This window comes from Moschus berezovskii, chromosome 21 (assembly GCF_049115385.1).
Source record: "Moschus berezovskii isolate FMDL1 chromosome 21, NW_MosBer_1.0, whole genome shotgun sequence".
NCBI classification, from domain to species: domain Eukaryota; kingdom Metazoa; phylum Chordata; class Mammalia; order Artiodactyla; family Moschidae; genus Moschus; species Moschus berezovskii.
The window spans coordinates 42823493-42850230 of record NC_142480.1 but is presented as its reverse complement, the minus strand read 5'-3'; the positions used below and the strand labels follow the sequence as shown (position 1 = coordinate 42850230).

The following is a 26738-nucleotide window of genomic DNA, read 5'->3' as shown; positions in this document are numbered from 1 at the left end:
GGTATATTTAACTAAATAAAATATATTATTAGGGACTTCCCTGGAAGTCCAGTGGTTAAGACTCTGCAGTTCCACTGTAGGAGACACGGGTTTGATCCCTGGTCAGGGAACTAGCATACCTCAAGCCGTGAAGCATGACCAAGAATAAAAAATTACTAACATTAAACTCTTTTACTTTTTAAAATATGGCTACTAGAAAATTTCGGATTACATATATGACTTGCATTGTATTTAAGTTGGGAAGCACTGGTCTTAGACAGCGAGGAGCCTTGGCAGATAATCTCTGAAGATTTTTTCAGCTGGAAGCAGTAGGGTAGATTTCCTAGTTGAGTAAAAAGAAGTCTGAGTTTCCCCCTAAAGGAAGATAAGATGATTGCCATGCATATTCTTAGATCCCCAAGGACTCAAGAGTTGACTCTTTGCCTGCCTATGTTAGGGGTATATGGCCTTCCCTGGTCCCGCAGTGGTAAAGAATCCGCCTGCCAGTTGATCCCTGGGTTGGGAAGATCCCCTGGAGTAGGGCATGGCAACCCACTTCAGTATTCTTGTCTGGAGAATCCCATGGACAGAGGAGCCTGGTGGACTACAGTCCATGGGGTCGCAGAGTCAGACATGACTGAGCACGCACTTGCGTTAGGGGTGCTTATGTGCTTGTGTGCAAATGTGTGTGTAAGAGGCAGATCACCCAGTCTTCTACCCCATCTCTCCTCTAGCCCTGCCTGTGTGGGGCATATTTTCCGCTTTCCTTCTCTCTCTTGAAATGGCCCCCTCCCCACCCCCGGCAGCAGGGACTGGAGCTGACAGATCACTGTGGTTTCCTGAGCACCCAGCATCCTACTTGACACGTAGGAGAGGCCACATCAACCCTCACTGAGTTGAGCTGAGTTGAAATGGAAGCGACAGCGCCACCCTCACCCTGTGGTGCACGCAGCATGGACGAAGGTAGCCAGAATACCGCCTGCTTCTTCCTCTGCCCTCCCCTGTCATGTACCCGGCACTGGACGCTCCATGCTTCAGGTTCACTCTGGCCCCCAGCTCGTGAGGGCTGGCTGTGGGCAAGGACGATGTTCTATCTTGAACTTTGCTTTCTGAGAGCACAAATGATTTCTCCCTTTCTTTCCTCTCTGGGTTAGGTGTCAATCCCTATTGCACAGGAGAGACAGATTTTCCGAAAACCAAGAAGTCAGCGGCTTCCGAGGACAGGCAGCCTTACTCCCTCTGCAGCGGCAGGAAGTCTCTCTCTCAACAACTGGACTTTCCTGCAGCAAAGGCTGTGGTAAGAACGGAGGGTAGGGAGCCCCGAGAAGAGGGAGCGAAGGGAGGACTGCCTGAAGAGCCTTCCTGGCGGTTTGATGTCCACAGGGTTACAGTGGTGAGGAGCTGGCTTGGGGGCAAAGAACCACATGAGGAATGGTCACCTGTGGCCATTGCCCGTGGCTGCTTCCATGTTAGGATCTCATGGGCAGAGAACACTCCACCTGTGCAGACCCTGAGGTGGGGCTTTACGTGGATCCCTTTATTTCATCAGTGACCCTAAGAGGTCGTCAAGGGAAGTGGGGGCAAGTTAAGGAAGACATGGGAGTTCACATTTTTAAAAACAATTCTTTAAAGAGTGCTATTTATTTATTCGACTGCACTGCAAGCATGTGGGATCTTAGTTCCCTGACCAGGGATCGAACCCGTGTCCCTGGCATCAGAAGGCAGATTCTTAACCACCAGATTACCAGGGAAGTCCCACATCTTGGGGTTCCTGATCCTCTGCCCACCACCCTGTGCCTGGCCCAGATGAGGGTCTCAGTAAATGTGTCTTGGATTCTGTTGAGGACATTCTTGGCCATTGACCTCCCAACCTCTGCTGGGTACTCTAAGACTCACTGTCTGTGGTCTGTGATGTGTGATCTGTGACTCGGGACTCACTCCTGTAACAAAACTTAGTGAGCATCTGGCTGCTGGTCGAAAGGGAGCCTGGGCTCAACAAAGGTGTCCTGGGGCCACCAAAACAGACCCTTGCACTGGACTCCCAACCATCCGCCCTGCATTCACCACACTGCAGCGGCCATGCGGTGGACACGCAGAAGAGCAGGCATCAAGGTCTTCTCCTCCATGGGCTTTCCCCCTTCCTGGGGGGTTGGTGAGCTGACACCCTTGGACTCATCCTCTCTCCACCGCACCCTTTTTCCAGGGCTTGTCAAGACCGACACGGTCGCTCAGCACCGCTCAGCTCGTGCAGCCCTCAGGGGGCCTCCAGGCATCTGTCATCTCCAACATCGTGCTGATGAAGGGCCAGGCCAAGGTGAGCAAGGACCATGGCCAGGCGAGGCTCCTGGATGGACATGTGTTCCCAAGGAGCTGTCATGTCACAGTGGCGATGGGGAAAGGGGCTGGGGATCCGGGCTTGGAACAGGAGTGTCAGATGCTCGCATGCGAGTGGGCTTAGGGAGGGGCAGGCGGGCTAGCTCTGCACAGAGCAGGTCACAGGAAGGCGAATGTTCCCCAGTTTGTCCCTGGTTTGCTGTTTTTGAAAATAGTTTTACCCAATGATTCAGTTCAAATCATCGTCAGGTTCAGTTCATGTGCTGTAACAAAAATACCATAGATTGGGCAGCTTAAGCAGCGTATGTTTATTTCTCATGGCTCTGGAGGCTGGGAGTCCAAGTTGAAGGTGCCGGCAGTTGCCATGCATGTTGAGGACTTGGATCCTGATTTTACAGTGGCTAAGATGGTAAAGAAGCTGCCTGCAATGCAAGAGACCTAGGTTTGATCCCTGGGTCGGGAAGATCCCCTAGACGAGGGCATGGCAACCCACTCCCATATTCTTACCTGGAGAATCCCATGGACAGAGGAGCCTGGCAGGCTACAGTCCTTGGGTCGCTGAGTCGGACACGACTGAGCACACTCATAGTTGATGTACAATATTATATGTTTCAGGTATACAACATCAGTCAGTTCAGTTCAGTTCAGTCGCTCACTTGTGTCTGACTCTTTGCGACCCCATGAATCACAGCACACCAGGCCTCCCTGTCCATCACCAACTCCCGGAGTTCACTCAAACTCATGTCCATCGAGCTGGTGATGCCATCCAGCCATCTCATTCTCTGTCGTCCCCGTCTCTTCCCACCCCCAATCCCTCCCAGCATCAGAGTCTTTTCCAGTGAGTCAACTCGTTGCATGAGGTGGCCAAAGTATTGCAGTTTCAGCTTCAGCATCAGTCCTTCCAATGAACACCCAGGATTGATCTCCTCTAAAATGGACTGGTTGGATCTCCTTGCAGTCCAAGGGACTCTCAAGAGTCTTCTCCAACACCACAGTTCAAAAGCATCAATTCTTTGGCAATCAGCTTTCTTCACAGTCCAACTCTCACATCCATACATGACCATGGGAAAAACCATAGCCTTGACTAGACGGACCTTGGTTGGCAAAGTAATGTATACAACATAGTGACTCACAATTTTTAAAGATTATAGTCTGTTCACAGTTACTGTAAAATATTGGCTCTGCTCCCTGTGCTGTGCAGTGTCTCCTTGTAGCCGACTGATTTCGTACACAGTGGTTGTGCTTCTTCATCCCCTCCCCCTGTCTTGCCCCTGCCCCCTTCATGAGGGTTCCACCTTTATGGCCTAGTCACCTCTGAAAGTTTCCCCCTAATGTATTGATTTGATGGGGGGAACACACATTCAGTCCATGTGTTTCCCCAAATTCAGATATACAGACTGATTTTTGCCTCACAGTCGAGAAATACTGAAAGATAGGGAGAAAAGCAGTGGAGGTGGTGGGACAGCCCCAGTGCTCCTGGGAACACCCCGCAGAGCATGCTGCCCCAAGCTGACATGGGCACCAAAGAACTTCTGGGGTAGACACGGCCGCTGCTGCAGAGTTCTCAGGCCAGCCCAAGTGACCAAGATGCTTAATGGAAGGGTAGGTTTCTACCCATCTCATGATTTTGGCATGTGGTGTGAGGGGAAAGCTATTCACCGAAATGGTCTTCCTAGAGGAAGGCTCCACACGTCTGAAGTCATCCTCTCCACCCCCCATCACTTCTGTCTCCTGGGAGCTCAGCAGAGACAAACGAGGAGACACCGGTGGGAAGAGCTGAGATGACTGTCCCTCTAGTCACAAGGGGGTCACTCTCTCCATTGCCCACTTTTCTCCAAACAGCTCCTCTTCCCAACTCGTCAATCACAATGCTCTTACCTTCTTGTATTTTTTGTTGTTCAGTTGCTCAGTCGTGTCCAACTCTTTCTGACCCCATGGACTGTAGCACGCCAGGCTTCCCTGTCCTTCATCATCTCTTGCATTTGGGCAGATGCATTTTAATACCATTGACTTTGAGATTGTTTTTGAGATTGTCTTTTGCAGTGAGTGCTCAAAAGAAGGCAAGAACTTCCCTGGTGTCCAGCAGTCAAGAGTCCGTGCTTTCAATGCAAGGAGTGAGGGTTCGATCCCTGGTTGGGGAACTAAGCTCCTACGTGTGCATGGCGCAGCCTAAAATATAAAAGTTGTGTGCATATAAAAAAGAAGGCAGAATGGAAAAGGGCACCGACTCTTTAGCAAAGATGATTAAAAATGGTGTCAGTTATCTCAGTGTGCATAGATTGTACAGCCATTGAGTAGACTTCATGGGCGTATGCATCACTGGGCAGATTGAATCGGCCTTGATGGGAAGCAGGAAGGTATTTGGCATAGGAAGCCTTGGGTACAGAGCAGGAGTGGTGGCTTCAGAAATAGGGCAGGCTTCCCACTGTCTCCCTGATACAACCTCCACACCCAAGACCTCATCATTAACAGGCATGAGTAGGAGTGAGGCCAGAACTGAGTTGAGGAGGAGGAAGCAGAGCTGGAAGGACCCACCAGTGCTTGAGGTAGAGTCAAAGACAAACCACAAAACCAGCTGCCAAAACCCAGGCATGGCACCAGGGGATTTGCAGGGATCCTTCCATTAATTGTCACAAAACCCTGTTATTTTCTGCTAATAGATGAAGAGGGCTGACCTGGTGGTTCAGCAGTCAAGAATCCGCCTGCCAATGCAGGGGACCTGAGTTTGATGCCTGGGTCGGGAAGATCCCCTGAAGAAGGAAATGGCAACCCACTCCAGTATTCTTGCTGGAGAATCCCATGGACAGAGGAGCCTGGTGGGCTACAGTCCCTGGGGTCGGAAAGAGTCAAACTCAACCGATGCCTGAATAACAACGTAAACAAGGAGCTGAGAATCTGGGACTCACAGGACTTGCCAAGATCGCTTGGTTAGTGAGCGACTGAACCATGACAGTGACCGAAGACCTTCTGACCATAGGCTCTTGTTCTTGCCCACTGCACCATCCTGCCTCCCTAGGGCAGGTGAAAGTTTGGGTCTAGAGCAATTATTTCATCAAGGAAGAAGCGGGAGCCCAAACAGGAGCCCATCCCCACCTTTCTCATTTTCCTACCACTGTGCTTCTCCTGGACACCACTGGTCTCCCCCATCCTGCAACACCCACCACCTTCACCAGAAGCTCACACCTGCACTGTGTCCACATTGCTTTCCTGTCTGGCCCCTGCTCACCAGGTTCTCTTAGGCTCTCAGGCCTGCCACCTCTGTGATGCTGGGTGATGCATGAACTTCTCCGAGGGGCCTAGGAGAAACTGCCCGGCAGCAGTGATGCTGATACCTGGCAGCCATCACTTGGAGGGATCTTCCTGGGAGGCACGCTGCTAACCACGCCCTGGCATGCTTGTGAGCTGAATCCAGAGGCCCAGCCTCCAGCCAGCAATCATGCCTTCACTCTACAACATACGTTTCCTGAGCATCTGCCTCCAGAGGCCAGATCCCGACAAATAAGGTGCACCCACTGCCTCCCATGAGCTCACAGTCTCAAGAGAAGCTCCCTGCGACCCAGGCTAAGCCTCCTTGGGAAGTTGTTGTTTAGTCATGTCTGACTTTTTGCAACCCCATGGACTATAGCCCACCAGGCATCTCTGTTCATGGGATTTCCCAGGCAAGTATACTGCAGTGGGTTGCCATTTCCTTTCTCAGGGGATCTTCCCCACCCAGAGATCGAATGTGAATTTCCTGCATTGGCAGGTGGGTTCCTTTATCACTGAGCCACCGGGGAAACCCCAATGAATGGCATGGAACACGCCTCAGTCTGACCTTCTCCTCTTCCTTCCCAGGGCCTGGGCTTCAGCATTGTTGGAGGCAAGGACAGCATTTACGGCCCCATTGGAATTTACGTTAAGACCATCTTTGCAGGGGGAGCAGCGGCAGCTGATGGAAGGCTACAAGAAGGTAGATCTCCCAGACTTTACTAGGTGACGTTTGAGGAATCAAAAGAGAATCGCCAGGCTTCCAGCAGACACTGTTTGTGTGGGCCATTTTAAAGTCTTTATTGAGTTTATTACAAAATTGCTTCTGTTTTATGTTTTGGTTTCTTGGCTGTGAAGCATGTGGGATCTGAATTCCCCAACCAGGAATTGAACCCAGACCCCCTGCATGGGAAGACAAAGTCTTAACCACTGGACCACTAGGGAAGCCCCGGTAGAAGCTCTTGGGAACGTAACCTGTGTCTCAAGCCTTCAGAATCCAGCTGGCATGGATTCTGCAGAGAGTCTGCAGGCCGTGGGATACATGGCCACGATGGCTGTGTCATGCCTGGCCCGTTGGCTGGGTGTGTTTGCACACTCAGTCTCAGTCCTATCACGGGCCCGGGACAGAGGACCAAACTATCTGCTCTGCCCCTTGCATTCCTATTGCTGCCTTTGCTTTTCAAGGCTCCTCTCAGTTGCTGGCACCCCCTCCCATTGACATCCTGTTTCTTTTCTATTGTCTGCCCAACCCAGCCCACAACCATGGGGAGCCAGAGCCAGTGCTCTAGTGAGTTGGGTGAATGTTCTCTGCAAGCCTGCCCTGTTCTGGACTCTAGGAATGCAGAGGATTATCAGACGGGGTCCTTCTACTGAGAAGCTACTGGTCCACCCCGCTGCCCTCCTCCCCCTTCTGCCCACCCTGTGCTATCAACTGCCTCCCTTCAGCTTTTTCATCTCTTCTGGGGAGGGAAGCCCCTGAGAGGAAGGGGTTGAAGGACTTGAGATGCTCCTCGAGTGCCCTTCTCTGTCTCCTTGTCTCAGAGGGGAGGGTTTTCTCCCCACCCAGTCCCACCCCACAGTCACCCACCAGTTATTGGACAAGAGGCTTGACCCCATGTTCTAACTGGAAGGCAGAATTTGGGGGCAGATGGTCAGGGAGCAGACTGAAAACCCTGCAGTCCTGACACTGGGCTATAAATGTATCTTTAAAGACAAGAGACTTCACAACCTTCCTTCTCTTCCCTATCAGGCCAGTTTCTGTATACTTTTCTGGGAGCCTTACCACCTTTAATAATCTAACTTGTTCAGGGTACGGTCGACCAACTAGAGCCTTGCAGGCCATGTCTGGGCCACTGCCTATGTTTATAAGGCTCACAAACAAAGGACAGTTTTCCTGTTTCTTCAATGGCTGAAAAAAGTCAAAAGAGGTTTTGATGCTTTTGTGACGAATTAAATTCTAATTTCAGTCTCCATAGAAAAGCTTTACTGGGACACAGCCATGCTCATTCATTGACCTCTGGTCTACAGCTGCTCTTGGGCAGCATTGAGTAGTTTCTACAGACAGCTTATGCTTGCAAAGTTTAAAACATTTTCTGTCTGGCTCTTTATAGAAAAAGTTTGCCAACTGTAACATTATACAAAGTTATGCATATGGATTTTATTATATGGACAGTGGGGAGTGTTGGAAGCTTTTTCTAATTTGGGAGGGACCAGCCAGGACCAGGGTTTTTTTATTTGTTTTTTTTTTTAAGATGATTCAGGAAGCTGAGTGTAAGATGAAGTGGACTGGCCAGATACCAGAAACAGTAAAACCAGTTCAGAGGCTATTTTAAGAGCCAGGCTCCCAGCTCTTCAGGGTCTTCCCTGAGGCTGTAAACTTGGGAGGAGAAAGATGCTGAAGGTGAAGCAGTGGCTTCTGTGGCGGTGGCAGATGAGGCCAGAGAACCCCTGAAGTTGTCTGATCTTAGTAAACTAGAGAACAACGATGAGTTACATAGAATAGGAGGTGGAGGACTGGATGAATCACAAGCTGGAATCAAGATTGCCCAGAAAAATATCAACAACCTGAGATATACAGAGGGAGAAGGCAATGGCAACCCACTCCAGCCCTCTTGCCTGGGAAATCCCATGGACAGAGGAGCCTAGTAGGTTGCAGTCCATGGGGTCGCTAAGAGTCGGACACGACTGAGCAACTTCACTTTCACTTTTCACTTTCATGCACTGGAGAAGGAAATGGCAACCCACTCCAGTATTCTTGCCTGGAGAATCCCAGGGATGGGAGCCTGGTGGGCTGCCATCTATGGGGTCACACAGAGTTGGACAAGACTGATGTGACTTAGCAGCAGCAGCAGATATGCAGATGATACAACTCTAACACAGGAAAGTGAAGAGGAACTAAAGAGCCTCTTGATGAGGGTGAAAGAGGAGAGTGAAAAAACTGGATTAAAGCTTCCAAAAACTGAAGATCGTGGCATCCAGTGCCATCACTTCATGCAAATAGATGGGGAAAAAGTGGAAACAGTGACAGATTTTATTTTCTTGGGCTCCAAAATCACTGCAGACAGTGACTGCAGCCACAAAATTAAAAGATGCTTGCTCCTTAAAAGAAAAGTTATGACAAACCTTGACAGCATATTAAAAAGCAGAGACATCATTTTACTGACAATGGTCCATCTAGTCAAAGCTATGGTTTTTCCAGTAGGCATGTACGGATATGAGAGTTGGACCATAAAGAAGGCTGAGCGCCAAAGAATTGATGCTTTCAAACTGCGGTGCTGAAGAAGACTCTTGAGAGTCCCTTGGACTGCAAGGAGATCAAACCAATCAATCCCAAAGGAAATCAACCCTGAATATTCATTGGAAAGGCTGATTCTAAAGCTGAAGCTCCAATACTTTGGCCACCTGATGCGAACAGCCGACTCATTGGAAAAGACCCTAATGCTGGGAAAGATTGAGGGCAGGAGGATCAGGGGCGACAGGGGATGAGATAGTTGGGTGACATCACTGACTCAGTGGACATGAGTTTGAGCAAACTGCGGGAGAAGGACAGGGAAGCCTGGCGTGCTGCAGTCCATGGGGTTGCAAAGAGTTGAACACGACTTAGCGACTGGACAACAGCCGCAGCAAGAAGGTGAAGGAAGGGGACCAAGTGAAGATATTCAGGTTTAAACGGCAGAGTGGAGTCAGGTCTCCAGGTGACCACTAGGTGGCGCAGTGCAACAGGCGAATGAAAGTTTGGGTCCCAGTTCGAGAAGAGAGTTAAACTTGTTGAATTGTTTTTAGGGTTATGTGGAAAATAGCTGAAGTTATAGAGTGGATAAAGGAGGTAGGGAAGAGAGGAGAGTGAAGAGGGCTGAGGCACAGCTTTAGGGGAATAACTGAATCCAGAGGCCTGCAGAGGAGTCCCTGAGAGAAAAAGAGGAAAGTGGATCAGAATCTGAGACTCTTGATTTCTATCTGCTGAACTTTTCTGTGTTTGAATAAAAGGTGGAGGAGGAACTGAAGTGGCCAGGAGAAACCAGCTCCATGGATTTTCTTTCCAGGTATTTGTCTCCCTTAGTTCATAGCAATCGTAAGAGTTCGGTGAAGAAGACACTCAGCTAGTTTGCAGTCCTTGATTCTAGCCTCAGATAATTGACTGAATCCCCTTTTGTAACTTCTTTCAAAAGTGAAGCTTAAGAATAGGGCCTCGAGGGGCTTCCCTGGTGGCTCAGCGGTAAAGAATCTGTCTGCCGGTGCAGGAGACACAGGTTCGATCCCTGGTCAGGGAAGATCCCACATACTGAGGAGCAACTAAACCCCGTGTGCCACAACTATGGAAGTCCTCTCGCCCCAGAGCTCATGCTCTGCAACTAAAGAAACCGCCGCAATAAGAAGCCCACGCCCCACAGCTAGAGAGCAGCCCCCAGCAGCTAGACAAAAGCCCATGTGCAACGAAGACACAGCACAGCCAAAAATAAACAAATAAACAAATGCATTTTTTAAAGGATTCCCAGGGGATGTATCTGTTGTGTCGCCTGAAAGAAAGAAGATGCACAGTGTGAGAGCTGGAGTTAAGTTTCATCTGGGGCAAAATGAGGACTGCAGCCCAGGAGACAGTACCTCACATAGTTCTGAGAGACCGCTCCAAAGAGGCAGTGGGGGAAGGTCAGTACATAAGATTTCGGTGAAGGCAGTGTTCAGTGCACTTATTTCACAACAGGTTTTCTGCTGGTTACGAGGAGCTAATGTCACCATGAAAGGACGTAGTGCTTTTCTAGATATGAGGAAATGTGAGGATTGGGGTCATAAAATCAGTTCCTGAAAATACCTAACTATCTATAAAGATCTGTTCCACCAGCTTCCCAGGAGCTCAGCGTGCCTCACTGTCTACCCTGGACTCCTTTCAGGGCGTGTAAAAGGTCAACAGCTGCCGGAGCACAGGGTTCAGTCTCCCCAGAGGCAGATGGCAGATGCCCTTGGCAGGTGCCACTTTGTAGTTGACAGGTGCAACAAAACTATTGTGTCCAGATCAAAGCTAATAATGTTTTATCTGTATTCCCCTTGCAAAAAAAAAAAAAATGATTGTGTAAGATTTATATGGCAAAACCAAGGCTAATCACCTTCCACCAGAAATGACCAAATAAGGAATAAAGACTCTGAGGGTTCCAGAGTTGGAGTCTGTGGCTCCCTTGGGATGGACCTTCTAATAATTTGAAAACAGGTTTAGGGTTTTGTGTAATGTCCTTTATAAATCCTTCCTTCAGCACGCACTTAGTTATATTGTGATTTTTTTTTAATTTGTCAATTTTCATTCCTCAACTTGGCATCTTCTGAGGAGGAGGACTGAGCCTTTTGTTTTTCTCTTCTAGTTTTAGCAGCTGAACATATTAAGCTGATTTGAACATTCTACCCACCCCTTTTATTGTCACAGACACATTGGATAAAATAGCACATTCAGACTCTAGAGAAAGAAATGGAAACACCCAGCTTCTCAGACACAAAGAAACTACTTAATCTTAAGTATGACATTCCCAGGAGTTGATGATGTGAGAGTGAAACTGACTGGTGTCGTTTCCAGGGCTCCAAAGAGCTCTGGTGCCCTTGTTCTTTTGTCTCAGCACAGAAAGAATTCAGTGAGAGACAAAGTAGGAGATAAGAAGTGGTTTATTAGAATAGGACACTTGTGAGTTCTATAGGTGGGCAGATGAGGAATGCCACACCCTGAGAACTTACTGGGCTACAGTTTTATAATAATAAGGAAACAAGGGGAGGAGGAGACCTTCTTTCTCTTTCTTGAGTAGACGTCATGCGTCCATCATCAGCTTCTCCAGGTTGGGCAGGAGAGTTTTCTTGTCCCTACAGGTCAAATTAGGTCCACAAATTACTCTTTTTCACACGTGCAGAGAGCGTGTCCTAGGGATTATTAATTTACTGAGCTCACTGAGCAGGATGTGGGGCTCACGCCACCTTTGCTTTACTGTTTGGGGGCATGTCTCCTGCTTCTATCGCATGGTTTTGTTGCTAAACAAGCCTGCTTGTTTCTGCAGTTAAGCAAACCTGCCTTCCTGAGTAATCGTTAGCTGCAGGGCCTCCCATATTTTTTCTCCTCACAGTCCCCTGGTGGGATTAACTGTTTAATCACCTACTTTGTCTCTTCACTCTGTCCCTATCAATAGCGCAGGAAGCTGATTATGGGGCGTGAGGCCCAGGGCCTGGGGTTTGATGCCCACTCAGGGACAGGGAGGGTGGCCATGGGCCCTGGGAACCTCTGAGAACCTGCAGAAAGCCTTCATGCTCATAAGACATCAAGCCAAGGGAAGCAAGGAGGAAACGTAACTTTGTCCTTGACTCTTGGGTAGAGGAAAGACATCTCCCTCAAGAAAACAAAGAGTCAGCCTGTGTCTGGGTGAGTCTTCAGCTTTCCCATCAGAACCTGGGTCTCGGGACTTCCACACCACAGAGCTAATGTTACAACTAGTCCTAAACCAGCCCTGAGACCCCTGGGTGCCTACTGGGAAAAAAAGAAAAAAGAAAAGTTAGCAGTCTGAGGGCTATGGGAGTCTCACTGGAAAACAAGCTCCCCTTGAAAATGAGTTGAAAATAAAGGCTATAACTTTTCAGCCATAAAAAGAATTAAATCCTGCCACTTAGGACAACATGGATGGACCTTGAAGACATTATGCTGTGTGAGAAAAGTCAGACAGAGAAAGACAGTACATGATCCTACTTACATGTGGACTAAAAACAAAAAACCTGAACTCACAGATTCAGAGAATAAATGGGTGGTTGTTGGAGGTGGGCAAAATTGGTGAAGGTGGTCAAAAGCCATAAGCTTCCCAGTTATAAAGTGAATCAATCACGGCGACTTTAGTTAATAATATTATATTGTGTGTTTGAAAGTTGCTAAGAGAGTAGAGCTTTTTAAAAAAATGTTATTGAAGTATAGATGATTTACAGTGTTGTGCTAATTTCTATTGTACAGCAAAGCCACTCAGTGATACACATTTATATTCTTTTTCATATTCTTCTCCCTTATGGTTTATCACAGGATATTGAGTATAGTTCCCTGTGCTGTACAGTAGGACCTTCCTGTTTATCCATCCTGTATATACTAGTTTGCATCTGCCAATCCCAAACTCCCACTCCTTCCCTCTTCCAGCCCTCCACTGCTTTGACAACAACACACCTCTTTAGACAGTAGATCTTGAAAGTTTTCTCATCAGAAGAACAACAAAAAACAACTTGTAACCAGGTGTGGTGACTAATATTAACTAGATTATGAGTTTGAGCAAACTCTGGGAGGTGTTGAAGGACAGGAAAGCCTGGCTCGAAAAGAATCAGACATGACTGAGCAACTGAACAACAACAATATTGTGGAGATTATTTCTCAGTGTATTATATGTTGAAAAAAATAAAAGAAGTAGCTGAAAAACAATAAGGAAAGAATAGGACACAATGAAAAGATAAATGTGAAAAAATAGCTTAGAAATTAAAAAAAGTAAAGTCATTAACATTTAAAAACAAACAAACCTCAGTGGATGGGTTAGACAGCAGATAAATGCAATTGTCAGGAGAATATGTGAGCTGCAAATTATCCAGGGAGGCCACACAGAGCAATGGAGAAAAAAAAGATGAGCACTAGAGAAACATGGAAAATAGGTTGAGAAGGTCCAGAAAATCTAATGGGAATTCTAGAAGGAAAGAGCATCGTGAAAGCAGGGGAGTGACAGGTAATGAGGGCATGGTTAAGAATATTCTAGAATTGCTTCAAAGCCCGGAACTTCGATATAAGGAAGCACCCCAATACATCCTAGTTAAAATTCAGGCTATTGAAGACAAAGGAAAAAGTATATTTAAAGCAACCAGAGGAAAAAAAAGATGGATTGTCTATAATGGAACCATAATTAAGTGGCTGCAGATTCGGCAAAAGCAATCAGGCCAGAAAGTCATGTAAAAAATACAGAGGCAGAGGACCAGTGGTCCAGTGGTTAAGACTCTGTGCTTCCACTGCAGAGGGCACAGGTTCAATCCCTGGTTGGGGAACTAAAATCCCACATGCCTTGCATTGTGGTCGTACAAAAAAACAGAGACAGTGCTCTCTGTTGGTGTATTGAATAGATTGAATGAATGGGAACAAGTGATTTTCTGTGCACATAAATGGATTTCTGGATACAGAAGAAATTCTTCTCTTAGGTGTGTTAGTGTTGTGGAGACAGGACCCGGAGTAAAAAGCCCCCAGTCCTAATTCCTGTTACCATATGAACTTCAGACTTCTCTGAGCTCACTTTCCTCTTCTGTAAGACAGGATCTTCATGGCATTCTGGAAACATCACATCCAACCCACATTTACTGAGTACTAGGGAGGCCTCACCTGGAACTGGCCCTGGGGGTACAGCATCTGCTGTTACAAAGCCCCATCTTCAGGGAGGGACTATCTCAGGCTATCAGTGACCACTGGGGTGATGAGAGCTCTGAGAGTGGGAGGTGCCAGATGCCCCAAGAGCACAAAATCAGAAGAGATTGAGAGGTTAAGAGGCAGTAGCTAGGACTTCCCTGGTGGTCCAGCGGTTAAGAATCCACCTTCTAATGCAGGAGACATAGGTTCGATCCCTGATCGGGAAACTAAGATCCCACATGCCACAGGGCAACTAAGCCCACTCATGGCGACTAAAGAAAGCTTGTAGACCACAACAAAGACCCAGTGCAACAAAAAATAAAGAGATGGTAGCTGGAGAAGGTAGGAGACACACGTTGTAGTTGAGAAGATCCATGGAAACAATCACGGAGCTTCTCAGATGACAGTGGAAAGGCAGGTGTATGATGTTTCAGCAAGTGGTCCGGGGAGAGGGCGGCATGAGGGGCTGAGGCGGGAGGGGAAGAGGTGAGGCCAGGAGGTGGACAGGGAGCCGGCCGGACCAGGCCTTGGCTAAGGACCCTGGATCCCACCCTGGACAGTAAGAGGGTCCAGAGAAGGCCCAGCTCTGCTGCCCCGCCCGCCTCCCAGTGGGAGAGACCTGGGTGAGTAATGTTCTCTGTGGAGGTTTGTGCATCACACAGAGAGCTGGACAGGGGCGTGGGGGAGGGCACTAGAGTTTAAAGTGGGGGTAATGCCCCCTGTTGGGGCCACACTCTTCTCAGCTACGACGATTCCTCCCTCCTCCCTCTCCCAACAGGTGATGAAATTCTGGAACTCAATGGGGAGTCGATGGCTGGACTGACACATCAGGATGCTTTACAGAAGTTCAAGGTGACCATTTGGTATCCCTCTACGGCCAAATGCTGGGGCCTCCAGACAAAGGAACCGAGCTCACAACATCACCCTGCTTCCTTCAAACCTACACATTCTAACGGCGGGCTCCTTTGCGTGGGGCACCCCGCTGACACCAATCTTGGCACTGACACCAATCTTGGCACAGTGCCCAAAAGAGGCTTCACTCAGAAAATCACAGTGTGGTCAGGACTGTTGTCAGAGGCCTCGTCAACTATCAACTATCTCGTCAACTATCCGAGAGGCCTCGTCAAAACGTTCTGTGTATTTCTGTTACAATCTGCTTTAAGTTTTGAAGACAGTCACTGAAAGGTATTTTTTGAGTCTCCAACTAGTTAGTTCAAGACTATCTTTTTGGCATATATATGTGTATATGTGGTATGTGTGCACACACGTGTTCAGTTGTGTCCAGCTCTTTGCGACCCCATGGACTGCAGCCTGCCAGGCTCCTCTGTCCATGGCATTTCCCAGGCAAGAATATTGGAGTAGGTTGCCAATTCCTTCTCCAGGGGATTGGCCCGACCCAGGGATTGAACCTGTGTCTCTTGCATCTTCTGCATAGGTAGGAGGATTCTTTACTACTGAGCCACCTGGGAATGGGCTTCCATATAGCTCATCTGGTAAACAATCCACTTGCAATGCAGGAGACCCCAGTTTGATTCCTGGGTCAAGAAGATCCACTGGAGAAGGGAATGGCTACCCACTACAGTATTCCAGCCTGGAGAATTCCATGGACTGTATAGTCCATGGGGTCGCAAAGAGTCAGACAAGACTAAGCAGCATGTGTATACACAGGTTTCCATATCACAAACACACACACACACACTCTGCTACATGTTCTTCAAAAGCATGTTCTTCCGCTTCTGTTATTCACAAAAAAATAGCAGTAAATAAAAGGTTGGCCTTGCCTTGAGCTGCTGCTGGAAACTGTGACCCTCTCTATTTCAGCAAGCCAAAAAGGGGCTGCTCACCCTCACAGTCAGGACCCGCCTGACGGCCCCCCACTCCCTGGGCAGCCACCTGTCCCCCCCACTGTGCCGTTCCCTGAGCTCCAGCACCTGTGTCACCAAGGACTGCAGCTCCTTCATCCTGGAGAGCCCTGCGGCGCCCGCCAGCAGCACCAAGCCCAACGACAGGATCCTGGTGGAGGTGTCTCTGAAGAAAGGTAGGCAGGCGTTGCCTCCCAGGGGCCTCACTGTCCTCCTCCACCTCTGACTGGACCCCCCACTTCTGAGCTGTCTCCCAGACTTTCCTAGGGGAATCAGGCCAGGCTGTTGTCCTTAAACAGGTTTTTGTTGTTGGAGTATAGTTGCCTTATGACTTCCTAGGTGGCTCAGATGGTAAAGAATCAACCTGCCAATGCAGTAGACATGGGTTTGGTCCCTGGGTCAGGAAGATCCCCGGGAAAAGGCAATATCAACCCACTTCAGTATTCTTGCCTGAGAAATCCCATCTACAGTCCATGGGGTTGCAAAGAGTCGGACACGGCCAAGTGACTGAGCACACATATGGTTGCTTTACAATACTGTGTTAGTTTCTGCTGTTCAGGAAAGTGAAGCAGCTATCAGTTTAGTTCAGTCGCTCAGTCGTGTCCAACTCTTTGCGATCCCATGAATCACAGCACTCCAGGCCTCCCTGTCCATCACCAACTCCCAGAGTTCACTCAAACCTACCTCCATTGAGTCGGTGATGCCATCCAGCCATCTCATTCTCTATCGTCCCCTTCTCCTCCTGCCCCCAATCCCTCCCAGCATCAGAGTCTTTTCCAGTGAGTCAACGCTTTGCATGAGGTAGCCAAAGTATTGGAGCTTCAGCTTTAGCATAAGTCCTTCCAATGAACACCCAGGACTGATCTCCTTTAGAATGGACTGGTTGGATCTCCTTGCAGTCCAAGGGACTCTCAAGAGTCTTCTCCAACACCACAGTTCAAAAGCATCAATTCTTCAGTGCTCAGCTTTCTTCACAGTCCAACTCTCACATCCATACATGACCACGGGAAAAACCATAGCCTTGACTAGACGGACCTTGGTTGGCAAAGTAATGTCTCTGCTTTTTAATATGCTATCTAGGCTGGTCATAACTTTCCTTCCAAGGAGTAAGCGTCTTTTAATTTCATGGCTGCAATCACCATCCGCAGTGATTTTGGAGCCCAAAAAAAAAAAGTCTGACACTGTTTCCACTGTTTCCCCATCTATTTCCCATGAAGTGATGGGACCAGATGCCATGATCTTTGTTTTCTGAATGTTGAGCTTCAAGCCAACCTTTTCACTCTCCTCTTTCACTTTCATCAAGAGGCTTTTTAGTTCCTCTTCACTTTCTGCCGTAAGGGTGGTGTCATCTGCATATCTGAGGTTATTGATACTTCTCCTGGCAATCTTGATTCCAGTTTGTGCTTCATCCAGCCCAGTGTTCCTCATGATGTACTTTGCATATAAGTTAAATAAGCAGGGTGATAATATACAGCCTTGACGTACTCCTTTTCCTATTTGGAACCAGTCTGTGGTTCCATGTCCAGTTCTAACTGTTGCTTCCTGACCTGCATACAGGTTTCTCAAGAGGCAGGTCAGGTGGTCTGGTATTCCCATCTCTTTCAGAATTTTCCACAGTTTATTGTGATCCACACAGTCAAAGGCTTTGGCATATACATATACACATATCCCCTCTTTTTTGGATTTCCTTCCCGTTTAAATCACCAGAGAGCAATGAGTAGAGTTTCTGTGCTAAACGGTAGGTTCTCATTGGTTAGCTGTTTTGTGCATAGCAGTGTGTATATGTCAACTCCAGTCTCCCAGTTCACCCCCCGCTCCCTCCCGCCTTGGTACTCATACGACTGCTCTCTGTCTGCATCTCTCTTTATGATTTTCCAGTGTTTTGTGATTATTGTTTAGCCCCAGGGTCTAGGGCTCTGTTTGTTAACAGAAACCCAGGACACAACATCCAAATTCAGTCAATTCAGTCACTGTGTTCTGGTGCAGTGGTTAAAATAAAACAGAATTAAGCAAGCACAGGTGTCTCTCATGCACACACACACACACACAGGCCCTCCCCTCCAGAGTGCAGCCAGGCTGAGACCTGGAGGGTGAAGAGGCAGCGGCCGGCCCAGATTGTTGGGAGAGAGGAAGGCCAGTGTTGCTGCAGCAAGGTGGGCAGGGTGAGAAGTGGTTTGGGGGCACTTTGTGGGGACAGAGAGAAAGAACCTGCAGGCCTTTGCAGCTTTGTTGTTGTCCAGTTGCTCAGTCGTGTCTGACTCTTTGTGACCCGGTGGACTGCAGCACTCCGGGATTTCCTGACCTTCACTATCTCCCGGAGTTTGCTCAAATTCACGCCCATTGAGTCGGTGATGCCATCCAACCATCGCATCCTCCGTCACTCGCTTCTCCTCCTGCCATCAATGTTTCCCAACATCAGGGTCTTTTCCAGTGAGTTGGCTGTTCGCATCAGGTGGCCAAAGTATTTGGAGCTTCAGCTTCAGCATCAATTCTTCAGTGAATATTCAGGATTGATTTCCTTTAGAATTGACTGGTTTGATCTCTTTGATTGTTGCTCTGCTAATTGCAATTGGAAATCCTTGAGGGACTTCTGAGCACTCTCGCCATGACGAGCTATGTTCCCGCCGTACTGGCTGGCCTCCTTGTTGGTTCTGCAACCTGGCCTGCTCTCCTTCCTTCTTCCCTTCCATCTTCCCTCTTTCCTCCCACCTTCCCTCCCTCCTTCCGTCCCTTCCTCCTTTCCTTTTCCCTTTTTTCTTTCTCCCTCCCTGTCTTCCTTCTTTTTCTTTCCCTACTTGATCTCAGCATCTTCATCTGCCTTGGTCACTAGTTTCTGACCCTCGAGCAGTGCCTGTTCACAGTGATGCTCTGCAACTATGCATGGAGTGACTGCATTGATCAATAGGAGACACCAGCTAACCCAGGACAAGTTTGGGCCCCAGACAGACCAGCGCACACCTGGTCTAGTGCAGTCACAAGCCCCAGCGCACACCCTGTTCTGCCTTCCAGAGGCTGGTGTCGGACTGGGCATCGGACTGTGCAGCGTCCCCTATTTCCAGTGCATTTCCGGCATCTTCGTTCACACGCTGTCTCCAGGATCTGTGGCACATCTGGACGGTCGACTGCGGTATGTCCCAATTATGTTTTGGAAAAGATCTTAAGGCAGGAATTCCTTAGTGTGTCAGGAGATTGATCGGAAGATGAGATCTTTAGAATTGCACCTCAAAGTGTGGTTCCTGGACCAGCGGCGTTGACATCCCTTGGGAATCCCTTGGACATGCAGAATTCCAGGGCCCTCCCTGACTCACTGAATCGGAAGCAGCAGTTTAAGAAGATCCTGGGGAATTTGTACGCACGTCATCATGTAAGATATTGTCTCGGAGAATAATGGCCAGGAACAGAAAACATGAAGTGAACACACTTTAATTCAGATCTAACTGATGTTAATTGTATAGTAACATAAACAGGAGGTTCAAGAGGTTTGCCTGTGTAGTCTATATGGGAAAAAAAAGCTTACTAAGCAAATCAGTAGTATTAACTCCGTTTCTTGGTAGCACAAACAAAAGATTTTTCGGCATTTCATGTATGTCTTTTTACAAATAACTCCTAAGAGAAGTGAAAACCTAAATTTTATTTTCGACAAGTCATCTGCATCTAGTAAGAATATTTTGTTCCAGTTTAACTTGTTAGAATACTCAGTCGCACATTCATATATGGTTTATCTTCTCTCATCGAGCGTATGATATATGCTGGTAGCTCAGCAGTAAAGAATCTGCCTGCCAAGCAGGAGATTCCTGGGTCAAGTTCAGTTCCTGGGTCAGGAAGATCCTCTGGGGAAGGAAATGGCAATTCACTCCAGTATTCTTACCTGGGGAATCCCATGGACAGAGGAGCCTGGTGGGCTACAGTCCATGGGGTCTCAAAGAGTCGGACATGACTTAGCTACTAAACAACAGTAACATATGCTATAGATTTATATGTATCCCAGATAATATATCTTCATGTATACCTTCTCTACTGAGTTTGGGTTTTGCTAAATCAGCAGGGTTTGGCCATATTGTAAAGGTTTTCCTATCACTATAGTATGTACAAGCTTGAATTAATGATGGGTTTGCTGCTATCCTAGGCAGGAGGGTGACAGCTCATTGGCTGAGCTGCTGTGCTATCACCTGGAACAGAGTGGCTCAGTCAGAGTGATGGTTTTAGTCCAAATCTCTTGAGATAGTCTTCCCTCTTAGACTTGAGCTGAGTAGGAATTGTTTTGGAAACTTTCACTTTCCTTGGCATCAGGTGCTGTCTGGCAATGGTCTTGTTTTACAGAAATGAAAATGTGTGCTTTCTTAGCAAGGAGAAGGAGAAAGGGGGACCGACTCTGCAATAGCAATGTAGAAGAAAGAAGCAGCCGACCACAGCAGCAGGAACCATGAAATCAGTGTCAGGAGACCTAAATTTCAGTCCCAGCTCTGCTGATAACCAGCTAGGGCAGAGGATGGCAAAGGAGGGCCCACCATCTGTATTTTTTTTTAATAATGTTTTATTGGAACAAAGCCTTATTCATTTACATATTCTCTAAAGCTGTTATTTTTATGCTATGACATCAGAGTTGCAGTGTTGTCATAAAACCGGTGTGGTCTGCAAAGCCTAAAATATTTACTGCTGCTGCTAAGTTTCAGTCGTGTCCGACTCTGTGTGACCCCATAGACAGCAGCCCACCAGGCTTCCCCGTCCCTGGGATTCTCCAGGCAGGAACACTGGAGTGGGTTGCCATTTCCTTCTCCAATGCATGAAAGTGAAAAGTGAAAGTGAAGTCACTCAGTCGTTTCCGACTTCCCTGGCAGTAAAATGGTTAAGACTCCACACTTTCAATGCAGGGGGTGCAGTTTCAATCCCTGCAGCCTACCAGGCTCCTCCGTCCATGGAATTTTCCAGGCAAGAATACTGGAGTAGGGTAAATATTTACTATGTGGCACTTAAGTTTCTAGTCCTTAAGTGAGGTCTTATTGAGATAATTTCACCCTCTCTGTCTCATTTTCCCGGTGTGTGAAGCAAAGGAATTGGCTTGTACAAATCCCGTTTATTGAAGCAGCCTTATTTTTTCTACCTCGTCTCCCCCCGTTTCCTGCCTTATAAGAATGAACTCCATTGCTGTCCCAATTTATTTCTTTTTACAGGAAGCTCAACCAGTGATTTCTTCTCTACCTTTTAGCATATCCCATTCATTCATCCCCTTACACATTCTGCGTATGGGAACACAGAAGGCCCAAGAGAGGACGTGATCGGTTCACCTGTGGTTAATTGGTTAATCCATTACACTGGTTAAACTACACCCCCATCTCATTCGAGCTTAAGTTAGATGGAAAAGGGCAGAAAAAAGTTACAAACTGTGGTGAATGTTGCCCCACTCTGGGATGCACTGTCTCCCATTTTGTGGTCACGCATGGAGCGGGTGTGTGATGAGCTGCTTTGGTCAGCGCGGTGAATTTGGGGTCTCATCACGCAGCCTAGGCAGGAGTGGGACCTTGGGGACTCAGCCGTGCACATACCCTGTGAATGAGCTGCCTGACGACTCCCTGTTGCTGCCTCTTGCAGATGCGGCGATGAGCTGGTGGAGATCAACGACTCCCCCGTTCACTGCATGACGCTCAACGAAGTCTACGCCATCCTGAGTCACTGTAACCCGGGTCCTATCCCCATCATGGTTAGCCGCCATCCAGACCCACAGGTGACTCCCCCTGGGCATCCTCTCCCTCCCAGGCCCACTCTCACAGGACTCCCATGGGAACAAGAAGTGGTTGAACATGCAGATGTTGTTAACTGAGTTTGAACCAAGCATCTGTAGTAACAAGTTTCTGCAGCAGAAGTCCTATGACAAGCTCCTAGACACTGAGGCACTTGGCATTAGCTCAGGAGGTTCTCATGGCTGAGTTACAGGTCCTAGGGCTGGAAAACACAGACCCAGAGTTTCTGTTAACAGATAGAAGAGATTGACTCATCCATGCATCCAGCGGGTCCCCACTATGTGACTCTCTGGAGTCGAGCACTGGGCACACAGGGAGAAGTGAGTGAGCTCAGAGCACACAGTCCTGCCCTCCAGATCCTAACATTCCCATGAGACTGGCAGAGAAATCATTGCAATACAGCGTGGTCAGTACTATGAGAACACAGGCATACAGAAGGGAAGGTTAGATAAAAGCAAGATGTACCAGAAGTTAGTTTTCTCCAGGCAGAGACTCTGTGGAAGGTCATTCCAGGCAGCAAGTTGCAGAGTCGTGAAGGCACCTGCCGTGGAAGGAGGGAGGCATATGCTCTCGGGACTAGGGTGCAGAGACGGGAGCAGAGGGTTGAGAATGGAGTTTGGGGAGGCATCAGGTCACATGCCAAGGGCTTTCCACAGGACTCTAAGTGTTTGCATTCTGCAGGTGGTGACGAGCTAGGAGAGTCTGAAGCTCTAGCTGTAACATGTTCAGAATTTTCTTTTTACCCTTTGATTGTTCTGCAGAGGACAGGATGAAGTAGGTGGAGTTGGAGTTTTTCGGAGAAAGGAAATAGATGATGAGGCCTGAATTAAACAGCAGATGTGGGAGGAGAATAGAGCAGAAGGGGCAGCAGGAGGCAACTTGGGAAGAATCAACAAAATCTGTTGGTTGGGGACTTCCCTGGCAGTCCAATGGTTAACACTCCACACTTTCAATGCAGGGGGTGCAGTTTCAATCCCTGGTCGGGGAACTAAAATCCCACATGCCTTATGGCATGACCAAAAACTAAACAAATAAATAAATGAAATAGACAAGCAACAAGGATTTTAAAAATCATCTTCGATGTTAGAAAAAAAGAGAGCTATATTGACTGATTAGGTTTGGGATAAGAGAGAGGGGAGCCTAGGAGGACTGGAGTATATTTAGATTGGAAGACGGAGTGATGGCAACACCACAGCCAGAACAGAGAACTGAAGAAGGGAGTGGACTTGGGAGGAAAGAGAATTGTTGAGGCAGTCCAAGCTCGAGTTGGAAAAGAATTTCCAGACACAGAGCATTTCAGAAGGGAGTGAGTTTATTAAGAACAAACAGCAGAGATAATGTGGGCAATGCAAGCACAGCAGACCAACCTCCAGTCAGACCTGACAGACCAGGGAGAGCCTACAGTTTCTGTGGGTTAATAGCCAATGTTTATAGCCTCAAGACAAAGAAAATTCCTGCTGGACAGTTGGTGTTAGGTGATTGGTTGGGGCACTATTGGGTGTTTACTGGAGTGGGCATCTTGGCCTAACTGGGAGTCAGGAAGTTTGTTAGTGATGATCAGGAGGCTTTTGGCAAAGCCAAAGGGGCTCAGTCAGCTTCAGAGATGACCTCGGTTCTGGGCTCCACTTCTGAGGAGGCCTAACACCTGTGACCTTGGGGCAGAACTCAACAAGAATGATCTCAGTTGGGGACTGGTGAGATGGAGGCACTGTGGGGTGTTTAGTTAGACAGGCCAGCAGGCAGTTACCTTTAAGGCTGATTAGGGCTGGCTTTTGAAAAGGCAGAGGAACCAGAGATCAAATTGCCAACATCCATTGGATCATCAAAAATGCGAGAGAATTCCAGAAAAACATCTACTTCTGCTTTATTGACTACGACAAAGTCCTAAACCGTGTGGATAACAACACACTGTGGAAAACTCTTAAAGAGATGGCAATACCAGACCACCTTACCTGCCTCCTGAGAAATCTGTGTGCAGGTTAAGAAGCGACAGTTAGAACCAGATATGGAACAACGGACTGGTTCCAAATTGGGAAAGGAGTACGTCACCCTGTCACCCTGCTTACTTAACTTCTATGCAAAGTACATCATGTGAAATGACAGGCTGGATGAAGCACAAGCTAGAATCAAGATTGCCGGGAGAAATATCAATAACCTCAGATATGCAGATCACACCACTTTTATGGCAGAAAGCCGTAAGAAACTAAAGAGATTCTTGATGAAAGTGAAAGAGGAGAGTGAAAAAGTTGGTTTAAAACTCAACATTCAACAAACGAAGATCATGGCAGCCGGTCTCATCACTTCATGGCAAATAGATGGAGAAACAATGGAAACAGTGAGAAACTTTATTTTCTTGGGCTCCAAAGTCACTGCAGATGGTGACTGCAGCCATGCAATTAAACTCCTTGCTCCTTGGAAGAAAAGCTATGACCAACCTAGATAACATGTTAAAAAGCAGAGACATTACTTTGCTGACAAATGTCCATCTAGTCAAAGCTATGGTTTTTCCAGTAGTCATGTATGGATGTGAGAGTTGGACTATAAAGAAAACTGAGTGCTGAAGAATTCATGCTTTTGAACTGTGGTGCTGGAGAAGACTCTTGAGAGTCCCTTGGACTGCAAAGAGATAAAACCAGTCAATCCTAAAGGAAATCAGTCCTGAAGGACTGATGTTGAAGCTGAAGCTCCAATACTTTGTCCATCTGATGGGAAGAAGTGACTCATTGGAAAAGACCCCTATGCTGGAAATGATTGAAGGAGAAGGGGATGATAGAGGATGACATGGTTGGATGACATGACCGACTCAATGGACCTGAGTTTGAGCAAGCTCCAAGAGTTGGTGATGAACAGGGAAGCCTGGTGTGCTGCAGTCCATGGGGTCGCAAAGAGTCAGACATGACTGAGCTGCTGAACTGAACTGAACTAAATGGCTGGCAAGTGAGATGCAGGTGGGAGCATGAAGTGGGAAGTGCAGCCATGGGCATGGGTGAGATGACTTTGGGGACCCTGGTGATAATCACCATCAGTCTTTACTTCAACCTCAATGTGTTCCAGGTGGGTTTGCTAAAGACCTGACATACACAATGCATTTAGTTGTTGTCCAACTTTAAAGCGGGTCTGGTTTTCCCCTCCATCTCACAGATGAGAAAATCGAGGCTTAGAAGGGAAAAGGCACTTGCCCAATGGTGGAGCTATGAAGTGGAGAGGCTAGGATTTAAACCCATGATGGCCTATGTTCTTAATTAGTGAATTTCTGGACTCCCAGTATCAATAGGACAGAGAAGGGGATGGTGGGTAAGATCCACACAGGCCTGTGTGGCAGAGTTCAAATGCAGCCCTGCTTAGTTAGTGAGCACTGACAGAAAGCACGCTGGAGGAAATATTTATGTATTATTTGGCTGCACTGGGTCTTAATTGTGGCACACAGGGTCTTCTATCTTTGTTTCGGCAGGCAGACTCTTAGTTGTGAGTGGAATCTAGTTCCCCAGTGAGGGATGGAACCTTGCAGTGGGAACACAGAGTCTTAGCCACTGGACCACCAGGGAAGTCTCCAGTCTTAGCCATTTTGAAGCATGGAGTTCAGTGGCATGATGGACATTCACATTGTTTTGCAGCCGTGACTATCAGCCATTCCCAGGACTCCTCATCTTGACAAAGTGACACTCTCTACCCCTTAAACAGCCCTCATACCCCCCTCTGGAGATAACTCTTCTATTTACTTTCTGTCTCCCACTGTGTCCCAGAGTTCCCCCTGTTTGCTGTCTGATTTTGACAACTCTGCATACCTCTCCTAAGTGGTGTCATGTGTGACTGGGCTCTTTCACTTAGCATGGTGTCCATATGTCAGCATTTCCTTCCTTTTTAAGGCTGAATAAGATTCCATTGTGTATGTAGAGGCCATATTTTGCACGTCCCTTCATTTGTTGAGGGACACTTGAGTGGCTCCCACGTTTTGGCTATTGTGAATCCTGTTGCTTTGAACCTGGATGTGCAATGTCTGTTCGAGTCCCTTCTTTCCATTCTATGTGGGTAATATACAGAAGTAGAATTGCTGGATCATTTGGTAATTCTATTTTTAATTTTTTGAGGAACCTCCATACTGTTTTCCGTCTTGGCTGTCTCATTTTACATTCACACTAGCAATGCACAAGTGTTTCAATTTCTCTATATCCTTGTTGTAGGAAAGGGGACCCCTTCCAGGGCCCGAAACCGGGCTCTTGTCTAACACTCAGAAATGAATTATCTGAGGAGACACATCTGCTGACAAAACAAGAGATTTTATTGGGAAAGGGCACCCGGGTGGAGAGCAGTAGGATAAGGGAACCCAGGAGAACAGCTCTGCCACATGGCTTGCAGTCTCGGGTTTTATGGTGATGAGATTAGTTTCCGGGTTGTCCTTAGCCAATCATTCTCACTCAGAGTCCTTCCTGGTGGCATACACCTTGTTCAGCCAAGATGGATGCCAGAGAGAAGGATTCTGGGAGGTGGTCGGACATGTGGTGTCTCCTTTTGACCTTTCCCCAAATTCCTCCGGTTGGTGGTGGCTTATTAGTTCCGTGTTCCTTAGCAGGACCTCCTGTGGTAAAACAACTCATGCAATTGGTTACTATGGTGCCTGACCAGGGTGGGCGGTTTCAATCAGTGTGCTTCCCCTAACAGCCTTATCAACACTTGTCACTTTTCTGTTTATTTATTTATTTTAATGACTTGATTTTTAGTTTTGGCTGCACTGGGTCTTTGTTGCTGCTCAAGGGCTACTCTCTAGCTGTAGTGCACAGGCTTCTCTCATTGCAGAGGATGGGCTCTAAGGTGTGCAGGCTTCAGCAATTGTGGCCCATGGGCTTAGTTGCCCTGAGGCAATTGGGACCATCCCAGACCAGGGAGAGAACCTGTGTCCCCTGAATTGGCAAGCTGATTCTTAACCATTGGACCACCTAGCCATCCTCATGGGTGTAAAGTGATATCTCATTGTGTTTTGGGGTTTTTTTTAGGATTTTTTTTTAATATGGACCATTTTTAAAATTTTTATTGAATTTGTTACAATACTGCTTCCGTTTTTTGTTTTTGTTTTTGGCCTCAAGGCATGTGGGATCTTAGCTCCCAGACCAGGGATAGCACCTCTACCCGCTGCTTTGGAAGGGGAAGTCCTAACCACTGGACCACCCGGGAAGTTCTCTCTCGGTTTTGATCTGCATTTCCTTA

At 47.6% G+C, this 26738-nt stretch overlaps 1 protein-coding gene across 2 annotated transcripts in view; it reads left to right on the top strand.

Moving 5' to 3' along the window:
* The window catches only part of IL16 (interleukin 16), a 108946-nt gene that overhangs the window by 56374 nt on the left and 25834 nt on the right, over window positions 1–26738 (top strand). For both annotated transcript variants that reach the window (XM_055417957.2, XM_055417958.2), the window contains exons 4-10: window positions 1134–1276; window positions 2183–2293; window positions 6148–6262; window positions 14715–14788; window positions 15758–15974; window positions 18808–18925; window positions 21388–21520. In XM_055417957.2, the coding sequence (XP_055273932.2) occupies window positions 1134–1276; window positions 2183–2293; window positions 6148–6262; window positions 14715–14788; window positions 15758–15974; window positions 18808–18925; window positions 21388–21520 (911 nt within the window). The remainder of the gene's footprint in view (window positions 1–1133; window positions 1277–2182; window positions 2294–6147; window positions 6263–14714; window positions 14789–15757; window positions 15975–18807; window positions 18926–21387; window positions 21521–26738) is intronic.